At 36.7% G+C, this 13,435-nt stretch overlaps 1 protein-coding gene across 3 annotated transcripts in view; it reads right to left on the reverse strand.

Annotated features, from left to right (window-relative positions):
• The window catches only part of ARAP2 (ArfGAP with RhoGAP domain, ankyrin repeat and PH domain 2), a 197,954-nt gene that overhangs the window by 139,982 nt on the left and 44,537 nt on the right, over positions 1–13,435 (reverse strand). For all 3 annotated transcript variants that reach the window (XM_079920687.1, XM_079920685.1, XM_079920686.1), the window contains one exon: positions 4,959–5,028. In XM_079920687.1, the coding sequence (XP_079776813.1) occupies positions 4,959–5,028 (70 nt within the window). The remainder of the gene's footprint in view (positions 1–4,958; positions 5,029–13,435) is intronic.

Raw genomic sequence — 13,435 nt, forward strand, 5'->3', positions numbered from 1 at the left:
TTAGACACAACTTCATGGGGTTTCTTCTACAATTCCTTTCCATCATCCATGGAACCATCACTTTTGACCCGGGTCCCAAGTATCTGAAACAACTGGTTAGGAGAAGAATGCACTAAACCATTCCATGCAGATCACAAGGGTCAAGTTCACATTCCTCCCAGCGGCAAACTCCAGCCATACAATAGCAGATGGGTAAAAGACAGTTACTGCGAGCAACATGGCAGTCTACTGGGAAGTTTCTCCTCTGCCAGTTGAAGAGATACACTATACTCTCATGGTATTCCCTCTTAGTTATTTGACAGTTTCTTCTACTCTAACTCCCATTCCTGCCTTTATGTATCCATCAAAATCCTATCCATTCTTTAATGCCATCTTCAATAACAACACCATGAAGGCTTTCCTTTATCCTCTCAAGCAGCCAAAATCAAGTAAGATACTTGAACTGTGACTTAGGAAGATGAGGGGGCAACTTCCTGGAAAAAGGGGAGGGAGGTCAAGGAATAAGTACTAACAAAATAACTTTTTCTCCTCCTTATTTTCCATGTTTTTGGTTTTATCTTCTGTCCCTAAGGAAAAAAAAAAATACCTTCTTACTATTTCAACTACCAAATTTATGTGGAGAATTCTAAAATCTGTCCCTTCCTTCCTTCCTTGTCCATTTCCATCAACTCCACTCCCGTATTTTGAATCATCAATGGGACATATAACTGTCCCATAAGCACCTCAAACTTTTAAACTGAATTACCTCCTGGAAACATACCCTTCCTCTATATCTGTCCATAAAATATCATTCTTCTGGTCAGTCTTCAATAGAGTAGCCTTTGACTTGTACTTCTCTTTTGTACCCACATAACCTGGGACTCTTCTGACATCTACATGGTCAACTTGCTCCCTACCAGTTCCTGATTCTTTCTAGTCACATTAGCTTTACTGAAGTTCCATGAATACATTGTGGTTCTGCTCAGTCCAGTGACTCTACATACTCTGTTCTGCACGGAACCATTTTTCATACCCATTTTCACATACTTACTGCCTCTACCTCTTTCCTACTTCAGCATGAATATATGCTCTGAAGAAAGCCCTCTGACCAGTCTCTTCTCTCAGGCCCCTCATCCTCACCCAGCCAGATAACCCTAATTTAACAGTAACCTGTACTTTCCTCTACAGCAATTACTAATTCTAATTTAAATGATAATTCTTTATATTTACTGTGGGATCATCTGATCAGTACAGTCTTTCCAAACTGACTGTGCATCTTACATCTATTTTCTCCATTACCTTTCACATAATCAGTATTGCTTATTTTCTGAATGAATGAATCCTATGTCCAATCAATCACAATTATACAAACGCCGACAGCTCATTTTTAGTATTTTTCGAAATTCATTTTTTTAAACACCTCCACTGGCCTATACAGCCTACACCCTGATAAATTAATGCCTGATTTACTGCACACTCTCCTGATTTGCCTCCCTACTTTCAGCTTGTTTTCCCTCTCCCCTTTCCTGCATATTATTATTCAAATGTCATAGTTGAAGAGAATAAAGGAAACATTCATGGAGGAGGAGAACAGGATGGGTCTTAAAGTTTGCACAGGATTTTCATGGATGGTAATGGCTAATGAGAGTCAGAGGGAAGAGCAAAACCATGGAGGTGAAAATACAGGAAAAGACACACAAGTTCTCCACAGTTGTACCAAGACACTGTTGATAAAGGTCACTGCAAAGAAACACGTGACATGACTGGCTTAACAAAGAAAACCCAATAAATGCAAGTGGGTTATAATGGCAATATTAGACCAGGAAGTGCTCTAGGAATTGACAGGAGGGAGAGAATGTCTTCCCATTGTCAGGCAACCTGAGAGATTCAAAGGGGCACAGCACCTCTGGGGACAGTGATACAGTCCCTCTGGCTGTAAGTTTGTAGTGGCTGAGTCCAGACGGTGAAAAATCCAGAAACATTTATTTACACTTTATCCCCCAGGTGATCCACTGTCAAACTGTAGTTTGCCTAAGAATTAGAGGAGCTTACAAAAATACATCTCTAGTGAGATAATTAAATATATGTTGAATAAAACGTTACCATTAACCCATTTTTCAGTAGAGGAAAAAATGAAGCAGCATTGTAGAGAAAGACACAGGAATTTTAAAAAGGAGATTTTCCTTCTTCTAGATCTCTTCAAAGAGATAAAAAAAAAAATTCCTTAAAAACATAACAACTCACCAACATGCCTACAATAATGATGTTGTTTAACGTTAGTACTTATGGAAGAGTAATAGAAAAATAAATTCCCCAGAAGTGATAAAAATGTACTTAAGAAGCGAAATACTATGCTACTGTAACCTCAGGAAGTTGTAGTTTCTCTAATGGCTCACCTATAAGCTTTTCTGAGATTCTAAGATAAATCTCAAAATTTTTAACACTGTAGAGTTGATTTTACATTTCCATTCTAACACACAATAAAGACAAAACAGGAAAAGAAAAAAAAACTAAACTAAATGACACTAGGCTCAAAATGACTGCATTTTTCAGCGTGTGAAATTTTCCTTAAGGAAAGAAATTCTAAAGCATCCCTTGAGCCTATAATAAACAGATATCTAGGTCAAGCTGGCCATTTATCTACCACTTTCAGGCAATGAAATGGCCACAGGGCAATTCTGCCCCCAGCTGAGTGAGAACAGGGGTGGGTGAGATCTCTTGGCAGGTGACCAGATATCAAGGCTGTTGGGATGATGCCATTTTCAGTAATACAATGAAAAGGCCTTGCTGAGACATGATTGAGCAGCACTGAGGAAAGCAGAAGAAAACTAGGGGAACAGGCAACTCTGCAAACTACCTCCTGAAAGCCCAACCACAGGCTTCTCAAGTGCACATTTAAACACTGGAAGACATAACTCCTTGGTGCACAGGACCACGAAAACTGCACACCCAGCTGAGATAGAAGCTATGGCCACACTTATGCTCTCTGTTCACTGGCCTTGAAATCCCCTCTTCCCAGTCCACCAATCCATCCCTTTTGCCAGAAGGGTCACAACAGAAACCACGTCTCCTTTTGGGAAACACCCATCCTAGTGTTTTGGGGTTTTTTGGCCAACATGAAACCACTCATCTGAGTACTAAAGGAACGAAATGCCATAGGAAACAACAATTTGAATTTTTTTTTTAATTTTAATGTCAAGGTAAAGAATTTGTAATAATTCATCTTAACAAACTTTTTATCTCAATTTAAAACCAAAGCTGCATCGTTTTTATTGCATCAGGGTGGATGGGTGCTCAGCTCCTCACTACAGTTGAGATGAGCTTTCAAAGGACAAAGAGAGTGAGTCTGGTTGGACAGAGACACTAGAAATTCTCTCTCCTGAATGATAATGATATCAACACCAACAGAGCCTGATGGCACAGAATAGTTTTCTTCCTCATTTCAAGCAAACCAGAGAAGGGCACAGGTGCTAAAGAAAACCAGAGGTCAGATTGCATCAGATACAGAGACTACATTTTACCCACCCTTGGTTACAGAAATTGTCTCAAGATTCAAATGAACAAGCAAACTAGAAACAATAGCTAAGGCAGAAAACTAGCTTTTAAAAATGTTCATCTCATATCTCGCAAATGTCAAAGAGGTGTGTTTAAACCTGTCTGATGCTTTAGCGGGATCACTGCAAAGAGAAACCAATGAATACTTCTCTAAACTTTCTGTTATTCTTAGTGTTGTAGCATGCAGCGTGTATTACTTTCTGTCTAAAAGCATACGCTCTTCTTTCTTGTAGCATTGAACAATCAATACATGAAAGGGAATCTAAATCTCTATTTGAGCCACCAATAACACCAATATTAGGCAGTGAAAAAATCACTAAATAATGAGAAGATAATATTAGATTATAAACTATAAATAAGAGGATGTGGTTAAGTGTTAAATCAATATATTAAAAGAACGTATATAGTTAAGATTGTAAAATTATATGATTTTAACTAAAAAAATACGGTCTATTTATTAGTTGCAACTTTTTAATTAAGGAAATTTTCAAACACATAGAATTTGAAAGATTAGTACAAGGAACACTCATAACCTCAAGTGGACAGTTGTTAACATTGCTATTTTTTGTTTTACCTAGCTACGCATGTGTGCATATATATATATACACACATATATATATATAAATATACATATAGAGAGGGTATATATAGATAGGTAACATTTGAAAGACATTTGCATATATAATGACACTTCACCCCTAAATATTTAAGCCTACATCTCCTAAGAATAAAGACATTCTCATCCCTAAGGAGAAGGACATGATCAAAATAGTATCATGTTAAGACTCAACTGCCTAAAGAATATATTGTAACCACTTGCACATCAAGATATTCGGTGTGCTCTAACTCCAAACACAACCTTCTCAGCTTCATCTCCCACTAGTCTCCCGAACATACTCTATTTTCCAATCAGAGAATCTGGGCATCTCATTGTTCTCTCTGCTATCAAGTCCTGTTCTTTCTAGTTTCTCTACGTACAAACATTCTTCTTTCTTCAAAATTCATGGCCATTAGAAATCTCATGCAAGAAGCGTTCCTTGATTCTTCCACACCCCTTCCAGAGGACAAAATAACCTCTCCTTGCTTTGCCATTTTCTACTTGTGGTGTCATTTTGTAAACATTTTTGAGCACCCTCTAGGATAAAGGCAATTTCTTATGTATCTGCATATCACGTATAGCAAATCCCGTAGTTCGTAGGAGATATTCCATAAATAATTGTTAGATACTTAAGTTTTAAAAAATCCCAATTTTATATGTCTGGGAAAAGTTAAACTATGGAAAGAGTTAAGTGTTTTATCCTATGCAAATTCTTTTCATGTTGATAATCCAACTCCTATTCTTAAAGACCAAATCACGTGCTTAGTTTATTGACGTACACTCAGCATGCATAGGACAATCTTTGAAAACTGTAAAACGTACTTACCTTATCGTTATTGTAATAAGAAATGCTAAGGCCATCAAATTTCACCCATCTCTTCTGAAACATGCGTTTTCTGTAAAACGTATGAAATTGTCATTTTACATTTAAGAACCATGCACTTGGATTTTAAATACAGTTGTAATATAGAACTGTGTTGAGTACATCCCAATTTGATAGTAAGCAGTGTAGAGAACAGTAGGCTATGACAATGTACAGTTTTGGCAATGGTACAAAGGAAAGGAAATATGTACAATGACACTTTCTAATCAATTGCCCTAGGTGCTTTTAAAAAAGGATACTGCTAACAGTGTCATCATTTTTTTTTTTTTTTTTTGCGGTACGCGGGCCTCTCACTGCTGTGGCCTCTCCCGCTACAGAGCACAGGCTCCGGACGTGCAGGCCCAGCGGCCATGGCTCATGGGCCTAGCCACTCCGCGGCATGTGGGATCCTCCCGGACCGGGGCACGAACCCGCGTCCCCTGCATCAGCAGGCGGACTCTCAACCACTGCGCCACCAGGGAAGCCCTGTCATCATTTTTTAAAATGTAACTTGCAGTGTCATCATCCACATCGGTAAGGTTGAGTAGAAAACAAAGTGTGGTCAGAAATACTATCATGGCACCTATATCCCTTAAAGGAGATAATTCCTCAATGAAGGTAACATAAATTTTTATCCTTCATTAAGCTTATAACATTTTATCTTATTTTTTTTAATTTTTGCTTTGGGGCATGCATAATATTTTGCTAAAATAACAAAGCTTTGTCAATTGGATTTACATAGATATATTATTTAATTCTGATCAAATAAGCTGTAAAGGCCCTGACTAAACATGGAGAATCATTTGCAATCATCCAAAATTCATTGAAACATTAACATTTTGAGAAAAAGAATCATATGAAAGGCAAATGCAGTTTAAAATGGTTACTGACACGAGAAACAAAGCAAAATAATGTCATCATATGTTCCCTATTTAGGCATAAAAGGAGAAAAAGATTTTCTGACTATATAAGGGAAAAGTGAAGACCCATTTCTAGTTGGGCTTGTTTTTGTTTTTTGTTTCAGTCCCCTTCCCCGAAGTCAGACAATCCTAAAGGTTTTGAATGTCTTATTCTCTATGCGACTCTCAGTGTGAACTGATACAATCTAGATACTTTTAGCCTTTATCACAGATAATATTTGAAAACTAACTTCCTGTTTAAAAAACGAGTCATCTCTAAACAAATTGGTAGATAACCACGTCTACCTTTTCCTTTTGCAGTTCTCTAACATGTTTAAGATGAGGAAATGGTATAGCTCTCTGTGGTTTTTAGAAGACTTAAAGGTAGAAAAAGCACCTCAGAAAGAGTGGAGAACTTGTCTTCTGGGCTCTTTCCTGGGCCACACACACCTATTACTCTAGTGAAATACAGTGAGCTGCCCACATTGATCATTAGCCAAATTATTCTGCTTAAGATAAAATTAGAGCAAATCTGATCAAACTGAGAAAAGCTTCAAAATTCACTGGTATGGACAACACTTTCACATATAAGCACTGAATCAATCATGAAGTAATAAGAACATAAGACCTTACAATTATATAACTACAACTAACGACCCAGCCCTCTTTCCATCTTACTCCCTCTTCCTTCTGCTTTTTTTTTTTTTTTTTTTTTTTGCTGTACGCGGGCCTCTCACTGTTGTGGCCTCTCCCGTTGCGGAGCACAGGCTCCGGACGTGCAGGCTCAGCGGCCATGGCACACGACCCCAGCCGCTCCACGGCATGTGGGATCTTCCTGGACCGGGGCACGAACCCGTGTCCCCTGCATCGGCAGACGGACTCTCAACCACTGTGCCACCAGGGAAGCCCCCTTCTGCTTCTTTTTAACTTCCCTTGGCCTGTCATGTGTTCTCTTAACCTTGCAACATCCAACAGTGTCGGTTTTCATTTCCTTCACTGACTCAAAGGTTCTTCAAGTTGCCAGCATTGAGTTACAAGGTAAAGAAATACTAAGCAAACACACAGTCATTATACATTGAATGAAATCACTTAGCACTCATTTCATACTGATCTCTGTCACACTTAAAGGCAGGTGAGCAGACATCTTCCCACACAATCTCAACAGTAATTCTATAAATCAAGATTTTGTTTTAGGCCCACCTTACATGGTGAATAGTAGTAAGCTAGAACTCAGTAGTACATATAATCTTCCATTTTAGAATAAAAATAATCTACGTCTGTGGGAGATAACGGCCTTAGGACCTTCCATTAGCCCTCTAACTCCTTTGCTAACTACTCCTTACCTTTCAGAGTTCCACCTAAACCACCTATACAGACACTCCTTCCCTGATGAGCCAATCCAAAGCAACTCACAAAGCTGTCCTCTCAAAGCACCCTCTCCTTTTCCTCATAGCACTTAACACAATCTCTAATTACATGTTTGTTTAGTTGCTTGATGTCTCCCACACCAAGGATGTTTCACTCTCTATGATCAGCAACTAACACAGAGACACATATGGCACTAAAAAAGGATCTGTTCAATGAAAGAGTGACGCGATTAAGCACATATCCCCTTAGCAAAAAACAGCCAGATGACAGACAGATAAAACCTCAAATGACCACCACTCAAATAACCAGCATATTTTAAAAGAAAGGCTGCCAGAAGGTGAGAAAACTTCTGAAACCTCAGAGTTAGATTAAAAGTTTCAAAATGTGCCAAAGCTGGAAGTGAAAAAAAGTTTAGAACCTACATTTTTTTTTTTTTTTTTTTTTGTCTGTGTTTGGTCTTCATTGTGGGCTTTTCTCTAGTTGTGGCGAGCGGGGGCTGCTCCTTGTTGTGGTATGCGGGCTTCTCATTGCAGTGGCTTCTCTTGTTGCAGAGCAAGGGCTCTAGGCAGGCGGGTTTCAGTAGTTGCGGCTCGCAGGCTCAGTAGTTGTGGCGCACGGGCTTAGTTGCTCCGCGGCATGCGGAATCTTCCCGGATCAGGGCTGGGAACTCGTGTCCCCTGCATTGGCAGGCGGATTCTAACCACTGTGCCACCTGGGAAGTCCCTAGAACCTACTTTAACATGTCTTACTTAAGATGGTTTAGTTGCGGCCACTTGGACTCAAAGTTTTCTTAGAATTCCATCACCATCTGGATAGACAGTTTGAGGTCTGAGGCATCATCCAGGAACTTAACATTCATGTCCACAGGAAAATGAGAAGGAGAGCAGGGAGGGCAGACAGCTCAGAGATCAGTCAGAGATGCTACCAGGTGACAAGCTACATTTCTCTTCTCAGGCACTGACTACAAACCACACACTGGATGCTTGGCTTTCTAAAGAAAGCCAACCAAAATGTCAGCCTCTGAGAGACTCAATGCCTAAGATATTCCCCCAACTATTTTTTAATTTTCTCGGCTACCGGGTGACTATTAGATGTGTTCAGCCATTTTAACCGAATATTTTGAAAGGTTAAATCTGTTTAATAATCTACGGAAGGACAGGTAAATAAGACAAATCCCAGCCCACGTTGAAATGGAATGAGAGTGTGGCCACTGAAAAATCAAATGTTCTGTAGTTGGAGAGAGCCATTTTGCTATCCTGCTGTTAAAACATTACTTCTGCTACCATTCATTCATCCAGTCAGCCATCAAATCTGTGGGTAACTATTCTGTGGACACCGTCCTCCAGCCATACTGCCTCCTCTGTCTAGATGCTTTCTTGCCTCGTGGCCTTCCCATACGCCATTTTCTTCATTGGAATGCTCCCTGCCTGTTCCTGACCTGGCTTGGATCCTTGAGATCTCAGCTCAAAAGTCATTCCCCCAAGTGGCCACCATTGAGTAACACATAGATCCTTCAGATTCCTTTGGTCTCTTGCTCCATTTCTTTGCTTAATGACACTTAGCAGAATTTGCAATTATATATTTGATTTGTGTCCTCCACCTCCCATACTAGATATTGAGATCCTTAAGTGCAGAAACCATTTGTTTTTTTACTCAATGTAAAACCGGCAACTACCACAGTTTCTAGCATATAAAATATGCTGAATATCTAGTGAATAAACTAACAAATACGTATATTTCTCATTGCAAGATGCTTCCTCAAATTTTCATGTTACGTATAGAGAAAACAAAATACTACTAACAAAAACACTTCACCCTTAATTTCATTTTTTGCTTTTTTCAAGTACAAAGATCAGAATTTTTATATGACAAAAGCTTTGTAATTCATCATTAGTTTACATGTAATTTTAAAATAATTTTATAGTTAAATATTTTAAAATGTATTCTTTAACATGTGCATTTTGTACCTTCCTATTTAAAAATTCTAATTAGTAAATTAAATGTTTCTAAAACTAAATTTATATAAACATGTTTAATCTATTTTTCTCATTAAATATGTCAACATTCAATTATTTTCTGCATGTGAACTTCAATACTGAATTCTAATAACTGGCTAATTAAAGATAAGAACTTATACTTAGATCCTTTCTCACAATTCCTCTTTCTAGCAAATGGAAACTTGAATTTAAATTGTTAAACTCAATAAATTAATAAAAATTTCAACTATTGATACATAAAAGGGAAAGCTTAAGAAGGACTATTTCTAAATTTCAGTAAAATTTTGAATTAAAAAAATTGGTGAACAGTAAATTTTTAAGAATTATCTTTCCTTACCAGAGTTAAATATTTTTCTCATGTATTTATAAAAATCTACTTGATACCAGGCAACTAAATCCAATGTAATTATGTAAAATTAATCTATTACACACAATTAGAGGTTTCTAAAGTACTTTAAACGCTTTCTCTGACATAAGTTATGTCTTTCCCTTAAATTTCGATTAACAATTTATTTAGTAAATGTTAAAAAAAAAGACAAAGTATAAAATACAGTGTCACTCTAGTCTGTGTTCCTACTATCACATGACACAAATTAGAACTAATGGATTATTATACAAAGAAGAGATTTTAAAGCCTGTCAATACGGAATTTATTAATCTTGATAATAAAAACAACACTTATATAGTGCTTTGTTCTAGGCACTGTTGCAAGCCATATACAAACATTAATTCATTCAGTCCTCCAAACAATCATATGAGGCAAGTAATATTATTATTCCCATTTCACAGATGAAGCCACAGAGGAGCTGGCAGGTTAAATAATTTGCCCAAGTCACACAACTGATAAAGATCATTTCTGTAAGTCAAATCCAGGCAGTCTGGTCCCAAAGTCTATGCTCTTAACAACTACACAAAACAGACTCTGGGACATTTTATGGCAAAGCACCCTCAATATCCCTTTAGGTAGCAATAACATTTGACCTCTACCCATTTAATATGTGAGTTCAATTCTGCAAAGTGCTTCAGAATTCCTTCGGGAAAAAAAGTAAAGTAGACGTGAAAAATATTAGCCTAGGTTTTATCCTATTTTGTTTTTAGGGTTCTAAAGGAAAATATTTCTTTGAGAAGCCTTTTTAGAATAATTCATAAGGCATGTGTGGTGTTATTGAATGGATTTCTATAAGCACTTCCCTTGAGTTCTAGTAGGGCAGGTTGTGTGAAGTTTCCACTGCTATCATAAATACAGCCTTGCCACCTGGTGTCAGTTTTTGTTGTCTCAAAAACTGTGTGTCTTAAAAATTCTTTTTTAACAACAGTGTATATACAAACAATTACATCTCTATTTATGAAGTATATACATGAAGGCACTCCTGTTTAATTTCAATCCTAAGTGCCAGAAGGTTGTTTTTTTTTAAAGATTACATCTTTTAGCTTTAAAAAAACTAAAAAATTGGATAAGCATGCTAACCAATGATATTAATTTAAAGTGGCAGAGGCTACCAAACTGTCATCTTTAAATATCACATAACCGAAATGAACCTCAAAGTAACTAAGTCAAATTTATGGCTTTTATTAATCATGGTATTTTAATCATCAAAAAATACTTCTCAATTATTCTAAACAATATCTAAGAAAAAAGATATCATAGACATGCTGTTCCAGATTCACCTGCCTTGTTTACATAATCTTGAAGAATTATATGCATATTTTATCTTATTTTCTACTCTAACCCTAACTAGACTCAATATTTTTTAGAACTACTACAATTTCCAAAAGTATAGATTTTTGTTTATCTAATTACTCATTTTCTATTTAGTTATTTTATCTCATTACTCTTAAGTATGAGGCTTTTAAATGCTGCAGTATTATATGACCCAGCAATCCCACTACTGGGCATATACCTACAGAAAACCATAATTCAAAAAGACACATGCCCCCCAATGTTCATTGCAGCACTATTTACAATAGCCAGGACATGGAAGCAACCTAAATGTCCATCAACAGACAGATGGATAAAGAAGATGTGGTAAATATATACAATGGAGTATTACTCAGCCATAAAAAAGAACAAAATTGGGTCATTTGTAGAGACGTGGATGGACCTAGAGACTGTCATACAGAGTGAAGTAAGTCAGAAAGAGAAAAACGCATATTATATGTATATTATATGTATAAAATAGATAAATAATAAGAACCTACTGTATAAAAAATAAATTTAATTAAATTAAAAAATAGTAAATGCTGCAGTATTAGTTATGAAGTATTTTATAGACACACATCCAAGGAATTATAATATTTCTAGAAAATATCAGCCCTTTTTTCTATACTGTATTTCCTTACTTTTAAGTAAAACAAAATGATTGTTTCCAAGATTATATGAACCAAAATGAGTTGGGGTCAAAAAACAAAAACAAAACAAAAATTTTCTGAAATCCCAGCTTCCATTTCTGCTTTAAATGAGAAAAAACAAATTTTAAGATAAAATCTCAAGGGCTAAAAGGAGTTTTAGAAGCCAATGATAAAGCACAAATTTTAATGTGTGACTTCCAACTTTTACAATATTCACAAAGAGCTTTGTGCTTACATGACATGGTATATGAAAAACCACGTTAAAAGACTCAGACCTCTTTATTTTATGGAGTCATACTCTGTTAAAAAAGCAAAAAATCCAACATGAAACCAGCTTCTAGTTAAGACGACCAATGAAAAGTTTGCATTTATCTCTACTCCTCCTAAAACCTCAAAGGATTAAAAAACAAATAAAAATAAATAAGTAACTACAAGCCAACACTGACCGGAAAAGTAAATGATAGCATCAGTATCAAGAAATCAGGAAAGCCTAAGAAGGGATAGGAACTAACTCAGGAGGTTTCAGAGAACTGATTGCTAAGCCTGCAAGAGATCAAACTGAGAGGAAAACCAATTTACTCACAAAATTTCAGAAGGTCTCAGGAGATATAGGCACAAGTAACTCTGGAAGTGACTATGTAGGAGAGGGGGTGCTGAGACTAGAAGAGTTGTTGAAAGGCAATTAAAGAGGTAAACTTACACCCCTCACCACTCCATCCCAGAATCCCTCCCTTACTTCTCAGCTGGAAAACTGACCCTCCTCTTCCTCAACAGGATAATAGGGTTTTATTCACTGGAGAAGATCAAACAGGGGTCTCTGGACTGGGAGACTCAGACAAGGCTAAAGGTAGGGGACAGCATTAAAAACAGTACAATCATGTCTATATCATAAATATTTATCCTAAACATCCACATTCCCCTACTGAGCTCCCAAAAAGATGTTAACCACTCCTACCACCCTCAATAAGGAGATTCATTTAAAAGATACTGGCATGAGGAGTCTCCAAGGAAACACATTAGGAAAGTTTAGCAAGATCATCTTACAAGAAATAGAAAGACCCATCAGGGCCTGATCCAATCAGCTTTGTAGGATCTCATTTTAAATGAACAGCCCAAACAGAGAATCATTCATGAAAGGAAGAGGCAATAGATACGGCAAACTTCACTGTTGTCTTCTTCTAAGAAACAGCCACAACAGCCCCAGCATTCAGCAACTACCACCCTGATCAGCAAGGAGCCATCAACACTGAGGCAAGACTCTCCACTAGCAAAAAGGTTATGACTTGCCAAAGGCTCAGATGATGGTTAGCATTTTTTGGCAATAATTTTTTTTTAACTTAAAAAAATTAAAAGCCCAAGATTAACAAAACATTTGAGGAAAACATCTCTAAGGTAAAAGATGGGGAAGAAACCCTCCTCCAAAATATTGAAAGAAACAGACACTACAGGAAAAGAAAGCTTCAAAACACTTATTAATATCCATAGAAAGATAAGAGACTATATTAAGTCCATGGAACAATAACAGTACATTATAAGATGAACAGTCAAAAGAAAGAATGTGCTTTCTACATTAAATATAGGACAACAAAAAACAAAAGTGGGTTAAAAAATACAAGCTAAATAAGCTTTCTTAGGGGGCTGTAAGATGGTGAAATTGATATGTGTATGTATTTTGATTACTTTACAAATTCATAGTCCTGAGGAAGAATTTGTGGAGAAATGAATTTTAAGTACATAAAAAACTAAGTAAACCAAAAAGAATCAATAATTATTAACTCCAAGGAAAACTAAAGGTTGCAAATGAAAGAAAAATTAATCATAATATGTT

This window comes from Stenella coeruleoalba (assembly GCF_951394435.1).
Source record: "Stenella coeruleoalba genome assembly, chromosome: 4".
Classification (NCBI taxonomy): Eukaryota; Metazoa; Chordata; class Mammalia; order Artiodactyla; family Delphinidae; genus Stenella; species Stenella coeruleoalba.